Raw genomic sequence first — 13,700 nt, forward strand, 5'->3', positions numbered from 1 at the left:
AAAAAAAAAAAAAAAAAAAGAAAACAAGGCTTTTGAATTAACCCAGACAAAAATAAAGAAAAAAGAATATAAAGAAATGAGCAAAGTCTCCAAGAAATATGGGATTATGTAGAATGGTGAAATCTAAGAGTAACTGGTGTTCTGAGGGAGAAGAGTAAGTAAAAAGTTTGGAAAAATTAGATGAGGGAATAAATGAGGAAAACTTTCCTGGGCTTGCTAGAGATTTAGATATCCAAATACAAGAAGCTCAAAGAACTCCTTGGAGATTCATCACAAAAAGGACTTCACCAACACCCATAGTCACCAGGCTATCCAAAGTCAATGTGAAGGAAATAATTCTGAGAGAAGTGAGACAAAAGCATCAGGTAACCTATTCAAAAATAAAACAAAACAAAAAAACCTATCAGACTAACAGCAAACTTTTCAGCAGAAACCTCACAAACCAGAAGGGATTGGGGTCCTATTTTTAGCCTCCTTAAAGAGAGTAACTGTCAGCCTAGAATTTTTTATCCAGAAAAACTGAGTTTTACAAACAAAGAAGAAATAAAGTCATTTTCAGACAAACAAATGCTGAGGGAATGTGTCACTACCAGGCCAGCCTTACGAGAAGTGCTAAAAGGAGTTCTAAATCCTGAAACAAAAGGTCAATATATACTAGAATAGAACCTTTTGAAAAGGCCTATAAAATAACACAATGAAGAAAACAAAGTATCTAGGAAGCAATTAACATGATGACTAGAACAGTCCCTCACATCTCACTATGAACATTGAACATAAATGGCCTAAATACTCCACTTAATAGATTGGCAGAATGAATTTTTAAAAAATCCACAAACCACAAAATATCTGCTGTCTTCAAGAGACTGACCTAAAACATAAGGATTCATATAAACCCAAGGAAAAAGGGTGGAAAAAGATATTCCATGCAAGTGGAAACCAAAAGTGAGCTGGAGTAGCTATTCTTATATCAGATAAAACAGACTTTAAAGCAACAACAGTAAAAAAAGACAAAGAAGGTCATTAAATAATGATAAAAGGATTAATCCAACAAGAAGATATTACAATCCTAAATTTGTATGCATCTAACACTGGAGCTCCCAGATTCATAAAATATTTGCCGCTAGATCCAAGAAATGAGATAGACAGCAACACAGTAAGAGTGGGGGACTCCAACACTCCATTGACAGCACTAGACGGATCATTGAGACAAAAAATCAACGAAGAAACAATGGACTTAAACTACACTCTAGAGCAAATGGACCTAACAAATATTTACAAAAAATTCTACCCAAGAATTGCAGAATACACGTTTTTTTCTCATCAGCACATAGGACATTCTCCAATACAGACCATACAATAGGCCACAAAACAAGTCTCAATAAATTTTAAACAAAGTCGTATCAGGTATCTTCTCAGATCACAGTGGAATGAAACTAAAAATCAACTCCAAAAGGAACTCTCAAAACTATAAAAATACGTGGAAATTAAAATCTGCTCCTGCATGATTTTTGGGTTAACAATGAAATCAAGATGGAAATTTTAAAAACCCTTTGAAATAAATGATAATAGTGACACAAGTTATCAAAACTTCTGGGATACAGTAAAAGCAGTGCTAAGAGGAAAGTTTATAGCACTAAATGCCTACAGCGAAAAGTCTGAAAGATCACAAATTGACAACCTAATTTCATACTTCAAGGAACTAGACAAACAAAAACAAACTAAACCCAAAGCTAGTACAAGAAAAGAAATAAGATCAGAGCAGAACAAAATGAAATTAAACAAACAACAAAAAAAAGATCAATGAAACAAAAAGCTTGTTCTTTGAAAAGGTAAAATTCATAGACCATAAACTAGATTAACCAGGAAAAGAAGAGAGAATATTCAAATAAACTCAATTTGAAATGGAACTAGAGACATTTCAACTGACACCACAGAATTATGAAAGATCATTCAAGACTACTATGAGCACCTCAATGCACTCAAACTAGAAAATCCAGAGGAAATGAATAAATTCTTGGAAACATAGAAGCCTCCTAGATTAAATCAGGAAGAAATAGAAACCCTGAGCAGACCAATAACACACAGTGAGATTGAATCAGTAATAAAAAAAGCTGTCGACTTCAGAAAAAGCCAGAGCCAGATGGATTCACAGCTGAATTCTACCAGACGTTCAAAGAAGAATTGGTGCCAATCCTACTGAAACTATTCCAAAAGATTGAGAAAGAGGGAATCCTCTCCGACTCATTTTATGAAGTCAGTATCACTCTGATACCCAAAACCAGGAATACTGGTCTGTAGAAAACTACAGACCAATATCCCTGATGAACATTGATGCAAAAATTTTCAACAAAATACTGACTGAATTCAATAGCACATCAAAAACATAATATGCAATAATCAGGTGGGTTTCATCCCAGGGACACAGGCATGCTTTAATATATGCAAGTCAATAAATATGATATATCATATAAATGGAATCAAAAAAACAAAAATCACATGATCATTTCAATATGCAGAAAGATGCAGAAAAAGCATTCAATAAAATCCAGCATCCCTTTATGATAAAAACCTTCAACAAACTAGGCATCTAAGGAATATACCTGAAAATAATGAGAGCCATCTATGACAAAACCACAATTTTCATTACACCAAGTGGGGAAAAGTTGAAAGCATTTCCTCCGAGGCCTAGAACAAGAAAAGGATACCCACTTTCACCACTTCTATTCAATATAGTACTGGAAGCCCTAGCCAGACCAATCAAGCAAGAGAAAGAAATAAAGTGTATCCACATTTGAAAAGAGAAAGTCAAAATATTGCTGTCTGCTGATGATATGTTCGTATACCTAGAGTTTGGATAAAAGAATTCAGCAAAGTATCAAGTTACAAAATCAACGTACACAAATCAGTAGCACTGCTATATACAACAATGACCAAGCTGAGAATCAAATCAATAACTCGATCCCTTGTACAAAAGCTGCAAAAAATAAAATACCAGGAATATACTTAACCAGGGAGGAGGTGAAATATCTCTACAAGGAGAACTACAAAACACTGCTGAAAGAAATCACAAACAAATGGAAACACACCCCACGGATGTGTTTAATGGATCGGAAGAATCAATATTATGAAAATGACTGTACTGGCCAAAGCAATCTGCAGAGTCAATGCAATTCTTATCCAAATACCAACATCATTTTTCACAGAATTAGGAAAAATAATCCTGAAATTCATATGGAACCAAAAGAGAGCATAAATAGCCAAAACAATCCTGAGTAGAAAGAATAAATCTGAAGGCATCACATTACCAGATTTCAAATTATACTACGAGGCTATAGGTACCAAAAGAGCATGGTACTGGTTAAAAAAAAAAAAAAAAAAAAGTAGGCACATTGACCAATGGAACAGAATACAGAACTTAGAAATAAAGCCAAATACTTACAACCTAGTGATCTTTGACAAAGCATACAAAAACATAAATTTGGGAAAGGACACCATATTTAATAAATGGTGCTGGGAAAATTGGCTAGCATCTCTCACCTTGTACAAAAATCAACTCAAGATGGACAAAAGACTTAAATATAAGAGATGGGAAACCATAAAAATTCCAGGAGATAACCTAGGAAAAACTCTTCTGGACACTGGCCTAAGCAAATAATTCATGACTAAGACCCCAAAAGCAAATGCAAAATAAATAAATAAATAGAACCTAATTTAACTGAAATGCTTCTGTACAGCAAAAAGAATAATTAGATTAATCAGACAACCCACAGAATGGGAGAAAAATATTTGCAAACTGTGCAGCTAACAAAGGACTAACATCCCAAATCTACAAGGAACTCAAAGAAATCACCAAGAAAACAAATCCTATCAAAATGTTGGTAAATGACACGAACAGACATGTCTCAAAAGAAGGTATACAAATGGCCAAAAACATACGAAAAAATAATGCTCAACATCACTGGTCATCAGGAAAATACAAATGAAAACTGCAATGAGATACCACCCTACTCCTGCAAAAAGTTTTGTTGAATTTAATTATCAAAAAGAATAAAAAAACAGTAGATGCTGGCAACGATGTGGTGAAATGGAAACACTTAAACACTGATGGTGTATGCTTCTATGGAAAACAGTATGAAGATTTCTTGAGGAACTAACAGTAGATCTATCGTTTGGTCTAGCAATCCCACTACTGGGTATCTACCCAAAGGAAAAGAAGTCATTTTATTAAAAAGACTACTGTACGTGTATGTTTATCACAGCACAGTTCACAATTTTAAAGATATAAAACCAACCTAAGTGTTCATTGATTAGTGAGTGGATCAAAAAAAAAATGTGGTATATATACAACATGGAATATTACACAGCCATAAAAAAGAATGAAATAATATCTTTTGCAGCAACTTAGGTGGAGCTGGAGGCCATTATTCTAAGGGAAGTAACTCTGGAATGAAAAACCAAATACCATACATTCTCACTGAGAAGTGGGAGCTAAGCTACGGGTACCCAAAGGCCTATAGAGTGATATAGGACTATGGAGACTCAGAAGCAGGGAGGGAGAGGGAAGCGAGTGTGGAATAAAAAATTACATATTGGGTGCAATGTACACTACTTGGGTGATGGGTACCCTAAAATCTCAGACTTCACCATTATGCAATGCATCCATGTAACCAAAAATCACTTGTACTGCAAAAGCTATTGAAATAAAAAAAGTTAAAATTTTACACTGAAAATTTTGTGAGAACTTTATAAATATATAAATGCAAACATCACTGACCTAGACTCCCTAAGTTATCTATTTGTTTTTGGCTTTCATCCCCTAAACGTTTCTTCTTCAGGCTACTGTTACAGTCATATACCTGGCACTTTCATTACAATCAGATGATAAAATTTCCCAGTTACGATGCAACTCACTGGGATAGCTAGTAACTCAGAAATCTGGAATCTTGTAGCCTTGTACTTTTTGGAAATTTGTCATATACTATGGTGGGAAAAATGAATGAAAATGACTAACTTCTTTGTGTTAGTCACTATCCTAGTGCTTTGTGTCCTCAGAACAGCCACTTTAGGCAGGTATCATTGTCCCCATTTCACCAATGAGAAAACTGAGTCCCAGATGGCTTGTTAACTTGCACAAGGTAGCAGAGATAATACGGGTAAGAGCAGAGGGCTGAGGATAGAAGGCATTTCTGCCTAATTCCATAGCCATGGTCTTACCAATACTCCATTCTACTTCTCAATATCTTGAACTTTTAAGGCAAAAGATTTTTTTTTTTTTTTTTTTTTTTTTTTTTTTTTTGAGACAGAGTCTCGCTCTGTCACACGGGCTGGAGTGCAGTGGTGTGATCTCGGCTCACTGTAACCTCCTCCTCCTGGGTTCAAGCAATTCTTGTGCCTCTGCCTCCCGAGTAGCTGGGATTACAAGTGCCCACCACCATGCCCGGCTAATTTTTGTATTTTAGGTAGAGACGGGGTTTCACCACGTTGGCCAGGCTTAAGGTGAAAAAGATTCTTATTGGACACAATTCACAGAATGAAGATGATAATTGAAGGCTCTCTATGCTGATTTCACACTTACCAGTGACACAGTAAAAGATGATGGGGCGGCTGGGCACAAGGGCTCACGCCTGTAACCCCAGCACTTTGGGAGGCCGAGGCAGGCGCATCACAAGGTCAGGAGATCGAGACCATCCTGGCTAACATGGTGAAATCCTGTCTCTACTAAAAATGCAAAAAATTAGCCAGGCGTGGTGGCGGGCGCCTGTAGTCCCAGCTACTTGGGTGGCTGAGACAGGAGAATGGTGTGAACCCGGGAGGCAGAGCTTGCAGTGAGCTGAGATTGCGCCACTGCACTCCAGCCTGGGTGACAGAGCGAGACTCCATCTCAAAAAAAAAAAAAAAAAAAAAAAAAAAAAAAGAAAGAAAGATGATGGGGCTCCCCTAATCCCGCTCTCACTCACCTATTGATGAGCTTAGAAGCTCAGAAAGGCAGCTGATGTTTAGAAACTCCCACTACCCTCAGCTCAGGTTGAATTGGAGAAGTTGAAGCCAATATTGCAGTATCTGGAGGAGTGGAGGTAAGAATAGGGGGACAGTAGCCTTCTTCCAGCTTCCAAGGCTAGTCTTGGTGATGCTGTGATAAAAGTATTTGTTCATCCATTCATCTATTCACTCAATTGTCATTGCCTGCCTACTATATATAAGGGAATTGATTCAAGTCACATGAATGTTTAGGTAGCACAACCTTATTAACCTGTATATTAGGTCTGCTGTAAACCACAATACACAGCAACTTCATGAAAAATTAGTAGCCATTTTCTTGGTTTCCCTATAGGAGGTCTGGATACTGTTTGAGGGGAGGGGGTACCACTGATACTTGGAGGAGAGCTGTGCACACAGTAGCCCCTACCCAAGAGCATTTTTATGAGGCTTCTCTAATTACTGTCTATGTGTTTGGATTCTGAGTCATAAAAGACAAGCCAACAAATTAAAACATGTATATCAATCCAACTCAAATAATGATCTACCGAATGAAGGCAGCAGGTACTGCTCCTGTTTTAGGCGTGAATGCAGTCCTCATAGTGGTAGCATAGGAATCCCAGTTGGGGCCACCTGCTAAAAGTACAATAAAGCAGTTTTAAAAATGGCAAACCTGAATGTTTTGATGAAATGTTGTTTTAACAATTAAGATAACTTTGCAAGAGAAAAAAAAACATTTTGGATAATTTATCTTTAGAGTCTAAGGAATAAAGGCCAAAATACAGCCTCTAACAGGAATGAGGGAAAGCTTGACTTATTTGTGTTTCACCCCAAAATAAAAGATAGTTCTACTGTTTCTCCTGAGCATTCATGCAGGCTATTTTAAAGAATTAACGACAGACATAAAAATATAAAGAGGAAAGCAGTTCATCTGAAATTCTATCATCTTAAAAGACCCACTATTATGTTTTGGTCACCAACTTTACATGCATCATCTTAGATGTACCTATACTTGCATCATACTAGATATACACATGGAATGATTTTACACACAGGCAATCATATCACATACATCAAGTTTTATAATGGACACCTCCTTACTTCTTTCTTTCCCTGACATTGCCACTCTCCTTCCTATCCCTCCTCCCAGGCAGCATATGTTAACAATTGTGCCTGCTTCTTTGCATACATATGGAGGTATCACATGCTGATTTATACAGAGACATATTGGGTTTCAGTTATCAACCTTTTGTTTCACAAAAGTGGGTTCATATGACACAAAGTATCTTTTTCTTGTATCTGTCACTAACAGTGTCTGATAGAAAACCCCTCCAAGTTATCTGGTGTGGTTCTAATTCATGTCTTGTAATGGTTGTGCAAAATCCTTTGTTGTGGTGTATATGCTATTTAAAGCTATGAGAGTGGGAAGATCAATGAGGGAAGGAGTAGACTTGGAGCGGAAGTTCCGAGGCTGAGACCTGGAACACTCCAATGTCAAGAATTTGGAGAGAGAAGGAGGAACCAGTGAAGGGTCTGAAAAGCACTGCTAGCAAGGTGATGAAGAAACCAGGAGCCAGTGGCATCCTGAAACTCAAAGAAAGTGTCCCAGAGAAGGGAGTCATATACTGCTGATGGTTCCAGGAGGATGCCAGCTGAGAACTTACCACTGGCAGTGCTATTGTTTGAATGTGTTCCCCAAATTTTGTATATTGGGAACTTAATCCCTAAATGTATATGTTGATAGCATTTGGAGGTGGGGCATTTGAGAGATAATTAAGATTGGATAAGGTAATCAGAGAGGGGTCCCCAGGATGCGATTGGTGGCTTTATACAAAGAGGATGAGAGACCTGGGCTAGCACATTCTTGCCCAGTCATCATGCAATGCCCTCCACCATGTTACGATGCAGCTAATAGGCCCTCACCCGATGCAAGTGCCATGCTCTTGGACTTTCCATCCTCTAGAACCATTAGCTAAATAGTATTCTTTTCCTTATAAATTACCCAGTATGTAGTATTCTGTGATAGCAACAGAAAGTGAACTAAGGTAGATACGGGCAACAACACTGTTTATTTGCCCCAACCTCCATTGTCAACAAAGTACCACCAAATTTCTCAGGAATATACATTTAAATTTAAAATCCAGTCATTCTCTCACTCTTCATATCTGGGTAGCTACCTGCTGCTTTTTAGATGTCATGAGAACCCGACTGAATGTCTCTATTTTTTGAATACGTGGTGTTCTCTTGGATCTATCACTTCATCCCTAGAATACTGTAGCCAGTATTCTGCATACTCATTGCCTGTATTTGTTCCCCTTCATGTGTCCTATTACAATTGTTACTAAGTATTTTTCTTCAATTTCCCTATTTTAAAAAGCTAGATGCTACTGTTTAGCATAGGGAGCTCTGGCCAAATATTTATGATTCCTGTTATCTGTGAACCTCTTAATGTTCATCTCCTCATCTATCCCAATCAAGTCTTGTTTATAATTTAACAGACTCTCATTTCCAATCAGGAGCTGATCATCCACAACTATTACCTGTGCCCTTGATCCTGGCTGAAGTTCTACTTCCACTTTAAAGCCCCTTAGAGAACCCAAGCTTTAGCCCCTTGTATTCCCCACTCTGTACCTGTGCTTCTATGCACTCCTAGTGTCTGCTTTCTAATCCTGCTCTACAAGAAATGATGTCATTCTCCAATATTCCTGCTTTAGTGGGCATCACTTTATGCTTGAAAGCATTTTATCCCAATAGCAGAATTCAATGTTCTTTGTTAAAAGAATTACAAGTGTGAACAAGTAAAAGGGAAGAAATTGTGAGGCACGCCACTCATAAAAGAAGCCTTCTCTAACCTGATTTGAACTTCTGCATTGGATTTCTGGAAGGATTGGGAAAGATATTCTGCACAAAAGCCACACATAACTTCTCCCTTTTTTTCTAAGGCAAACAACTCTAACAGTCCAGATCACATTTCTATTAAGCTCAGATATGCCTCAAAAAGCCTGGCAGAACAGCACTCCAGGCAGCACCTCCCAAGCAATCATGTTGGCAAGCACGACATGCCTCTCTGTGCTCCCATCTAGGATCCTATCCCTTCTGAAGATAGTTTGGCAGCTGGGGTCACCAATTGCCAGGTGCCTGTATCAGGAGTCTAACGGACAAGAGCAGCATGCCTCACTGCTTCCAGGAACCAAGGCCACGCAAGCCTCCCTCTTCCCATGTTACATTTGTACAGATCAGGCACTCGCTCCACTCCCTAATCCTTACCTGCTTGGATGCACACTTTATCTTTGGTACATCTTCCTTTAATTTCATGTTAATGATTTCCCTTACTACAACCCTTTTTGTCGGGGCTGTAATTCCATGCTTTTTACCTCCATTGGCAAAGCTTCTGAAAGTACAGTATGCTAGTGGAATTAAGCTTCCTCATTAACAGAAATGTTCATTGAGAAATCTGTAATCACAATATTCTGAAAATCTGTTTCTAGTATGTTCTCTGCATGTCACTACTTTCTTCTCAGTGTCTCAATGTCTTTTTCTGTAGCTCATATCCATGTTTCCTGTGATTATGTCTTCCTCATTCTTTCTTCTCTCATTTTCTGTTCCTCCTGCAAACAAGTCCCCAAGCTCTCCCATGGACCAAGCCCTGTGGGGCACTGGGACACAGAGTCTTGACCTGGCCTTGGAGAAATCACAAGCCAAGAGATGAGCTATGAACACAAGTTTAATGTGGTGCTGATGGCCTATGTGTCACAGGGAACATGAAGAGGGTGCAATTCTTTCTGCTTGGATGAGAAGATGGCGCAGCAAGGACAGGCCCAGGGGTCATCATAGCATAGTTGGCACCTGAGCTGTGATTTAATTTAGTAGATGCTTGAAAGAGAAACACAGGACATGGAGTAAAGCAATTTACAGAGGAAGTACCAGGAGGTATGAGAGTCTGAGATGAGACAGAACAAATAGCCCTATGTGAATGGAGCAAAGGGAAAGATGGCTAATGACAGGTTGGCAAAGCATCCTAAAGCCTCATTCTGCTAACCTTGACCACCCACTGGATGTGTTCACCATTAGGAAAATATAAAGCTATAAAAATACTATAAAATAGTAACTAATATGTATATTCTATCATACTTTACAAAATATTTTCACATGTTGTTTTATTCCCTCATTTTGTTTAAGGGATTCAAGCCATTGATAAATATAAGTTGTTTGTAATGTGCCACATGGTGACACTACAAAAAAGATATGTCCATGTCCTAATCCCCAAAACCTGTGACTCTGATCTTATTGGGAAAAGGGGTCTTTGTGCATGCAATTAAAGATCTCGAGATTAGGAAATCATCCTGGATTATCCTCATGTACCCTAAATGCAAGTAGAAGTGTGCTTATAAGATATAGGCAGAGACCTGGAGTAATGAGGCCACAAGCTAGTGTTACAGGATCTCTGGGGTGTTGATTTTTCTGGCTGGAAACCTCTGTGCCTGCAGTGCCTTTGCCAGCCTTTGCCAGAGTTTGTCCCGCATTGAGGTACACAGACAAGTGAAGAGTGAAGAAGAGTTTTAGTGTTAGAACAGCTCAGAGGAAGGAGTAGCTTCTCTCTGTAGGCAGGTCATCCGGTCAAGTGTTCAGCTGTCAGCAGAGAGGAGGCCCTGCAGAGCATAGCTCCTCTCCTTAGGCAAGTCATCGGAGGTCTCTGCAGGTCTCTGAAGCTCTCAGCAGAGAGGGTAGCTCCTCTCTGTCAGCAGTGGAAAGGGTACTCCTTCCTTTCTGCAGCTAGTTGCCCCATCATCTCCAGCTATCAGCAGAGAGCATACTCCTCTACAGAGGGTGGTTCCCTTGTCTCTCCCTGCCCTCTTCGTTCTGCCGTCCTCTTCCCTGCTCTGGCTGAGCCCAGGGTTTTTATGAACTTCAGAGGGAAGAATGTGCATGCTGATTGGTCCATGGGTGGCCATGAGCAGGCCGGAGGAGGCAGCTTGAGTCCCCACTCAGGTTCCTGACTGGCAACCTGATCCCCAGTCTTCAGGCCCTCCGTGGTCAGAAGGTGGGGCCTTATTGGGCACCCCAGCCCCTTCCACCCAGGATTCTGTCTGCCTCTGGCTGCCATTCACGGCCCTGGGGCTTGGCCCCAACCCCACTCTGAGATCAGAGCCAGTGGAGAGAGGCCAGGCAGTGGGAGCAGATACCCCTGAGCCTGCAGGGATGAGGGTGGGGTATGACCTAGCAGTGGGAGGAGATACCCCTGAGCCTGCAGGGATGGGTGGGTGAGGGTGTCCTTCCTGGGGGGTTCAAGGGTGCAGGCTGCAGAGATGTCCAGGTCCTGTGCCTGGGAGGGCAGCCACAGCTGCACCAGGGAGCTCCCGCCTGACCAACTTGGAAGACGCAAAGCTCCTGCTTGTCCCCGGCTCCTGCCTGCTTCATGGAGTGGAAGGCCCAGGTCTGCAGCCGTGGGTTCCACAGGGAGGCTCAGAGGCACAGGGAGGCTCAGACCCACAGCCACAGTTTGGGTGACTGTAGCCTTGTCCAGGACGACGGGGCTCCTGCCTGCTCCATAGAGCAGGAGGCCTGGGTCTGCAGCTGTGGTTTGGGCGGCTGTAGCCGCACAGGGAGCTCCCATCCGGACTCAGAAGGGGCAACTCTCACGGGCTCCATGGAGCATTGCAGCCCCAGCTGTGCTTCCCTACTGCAGCCAGCATGATGGCAGCAGCCACTGCCATCACTAGCATTGCTCATGGCCACTTGAAGCTGGAAGAGGTAAGGACCACTTCTCCCCCAGGGCCTGTAGAGGGAGTGCAGACTTTTCCAGACCTTGATTTCAGGCTCTCGACCTTCAGAGCTGTGAGGAAATAAATTTTTGTTGTTTGAATCCACCAGTCTGTGGGAACATACAGCAGCCACAGGAAGCTAATACAGCACCTGAGAGGCCCATCTGTAGTAATTATTCAATAGCAGTTAGTCATCAGTCACCACCAACCTCATCCTATTTTGGACCAAAGCTGGGCAGTGGTGACACAACAAGCCCACCTTTTGGAGGGTGACTCACCCAGCAGTGGGGGATGAAGTGGCACAGACTAGCCATTAGAGGCCCGAGCCTGGAGGTAAAGGGGCAAATTCACCCAGGGGAAAAAGAGCTTTGGAGGCAGAATCAAAGAGACCTGGTGATCAAACTGCAGTCTTAAGGAAGCTGCCTTCCCTTCTAAGTTGAGGAGCTAGGACCCTCTTAACTGAACTCTCAAATTCTGGAAGGTTTGAGGAGGACAAGGAGTGTGATTTTGCACATGTCAAGTTGGAGGCCCTGCTGCAACACCCACATGGAACTGTCTGGTAGACAGTTAGATATTCTGGTCTGAAAAATTAGGAGGAAAGTCCAAGTCAGAGATAAAGGTTAGACAGTTGTTGGCACCTTTATGCAGCACCTGAAGCCTGCGGCAGGATATGGTCACAAAGAGAAGGTAAGCCTAGAAGGATCAATCTTGGAAGACTCTAACAGTTTCCAGACAAGAAGGGGATGTAACGGGGAGACAGTGGGAAAACAGGGTGGTTAGAAAGGGAAGAGAAGCATCCAAAGGGGTGCTGTCGGGATGCTAGGAGGGGATCCTCCCTCCTTTGTCTCTCCTGTTTGCCTTGTCATCATATAGAAACTGAGTGTATTAGATATTTTCTGCACTAATTAAGTATTTTCATTTTCCACTCTTAATTCACAATGGAATGAATTGGAATGAAAATATGCACTTCATTCATTCTTGTGGGAGCACAATTCTAGAAAATTTGTACTCGAACAATCCCTCACTACTCCGTAGCCACTGTGGAATTACAATTACCCAGCTATACAGCAGCAATGGGCAATTATTGCCACAAGAGACCATGATGGAGATGACTACACGGTAATCATGCCACTAGCATCACAGCTAGAGTGGCTATCCCTCCACCGACCCAAAAGGCTGAACTGGTGAACCTGCTGCATCTGCCGGTAGAATTAGGATGAAAAGCATTACCTCTGTGAAATACAAAATCTCTGTGGAAGAAAAACCAGTTCGGGTTAGAGGCAGCAGCTGAAGGCCATGGCTCCCAGGCTGTGTGACAGCCCAGGGAGGGCCCCGCCTCTGCAGACACCGCTGGGACTGCAGCCAGCAGCCACCCCCTCCCCCACTTTCCTTGCTGTTTCCTAGACCCTGTATGGGGATCGGGACTCATGCAGGACTTGTTCTCTTCTGATCTTCCCGGACTTCTCTTTCTTCTTTGCCTTTGGCCCTGTTTTCCTTGGAAAATCTCCAGTTCTTCCTTTTTTCCCGTCCCCTCTTAGCCAGGCGTTTCCTTGAGTGTTTAAAACTTAACGCTGCGCGTTTTCGGGAGCGGGGACTTGGCAAAGGGTACGCGAAGGACTGAAAAGGGGCAACGTCATGAATACCCTGTAATTCTCCCTCACTCCCCTTCTTTTCCTCAGGTGAGCGTACTCCTAAGAGCGATGCCACACCCTTAAAGACCTAAGGCCCCCTTTTCTCAACAGGACCCTTTCCCCGGGAAAGACCCCAGCCCCACCCCACAGACCGGCAGAGTCTGCTCTCTTACTTGGCCGGAGGTTGTGGTGGCAGAGAGCGGGATCCGGAGCCCTGGGCCCGGGCTGTTCCATTCTGCCCGAGGAGGCGGCCACCTGACCCTGGCTCCAGCTGAACTCAGCGCTGCGGGAGCCCCGGGCCGCTTTGTGACTCGTCGCTATGGAGACAAGG

General features: G+C 42.0%; 1 protein-coding gene across 3 annotated transcripts in view; it reads right to left on the bottom strand.

Annotated features, from left to right (window-relative positions):
- The window catches only part of TEX26 (testis expressed 26), a 56,729-nt gene extending 43,029 nt beyond the window's left edge, over positions 1–13,700 (bottom strand). For 2 of the 3 annotated variants that reach the window (XM_017865959.1, XM_017865958.1), the window contains exons 1-2: positions 13,543–13,700; positions 6,525–6,612 (exon numbers count right to left, since the gene is read on the bottom strand). In XM_017865959.1, coding sequence (XP_017721448.1) covers positions 6,525–6,612; positions 13,543–13,603 — 149 coding nt within the window. In that variant the 5' untranslated portion in view covers positions 13,604–13,700. The remainder of the gene's footprint in view (positions 1–6,524; positions 6,613–13,542) is intronic. The other variant, XM_017865957.1, reaches the window with a different exon arrangement.

This window comes from Rhinopithecus bieti, unplaced genomic scaffold (genome assembly GCF_001698545.2).
Source record: "Rhinopithecus bieti isolate Rb0 unplaced genomic scaffold, ASM169854v2 scaffold_81659, whole genome shotgun sequence".
Lineage (NCBI taxonomy): Eukaryota > Metazoa > Chordata > Mammalia > Primates > Cercopithecidae > Rhinopithecus > Rhinopithecus bieti.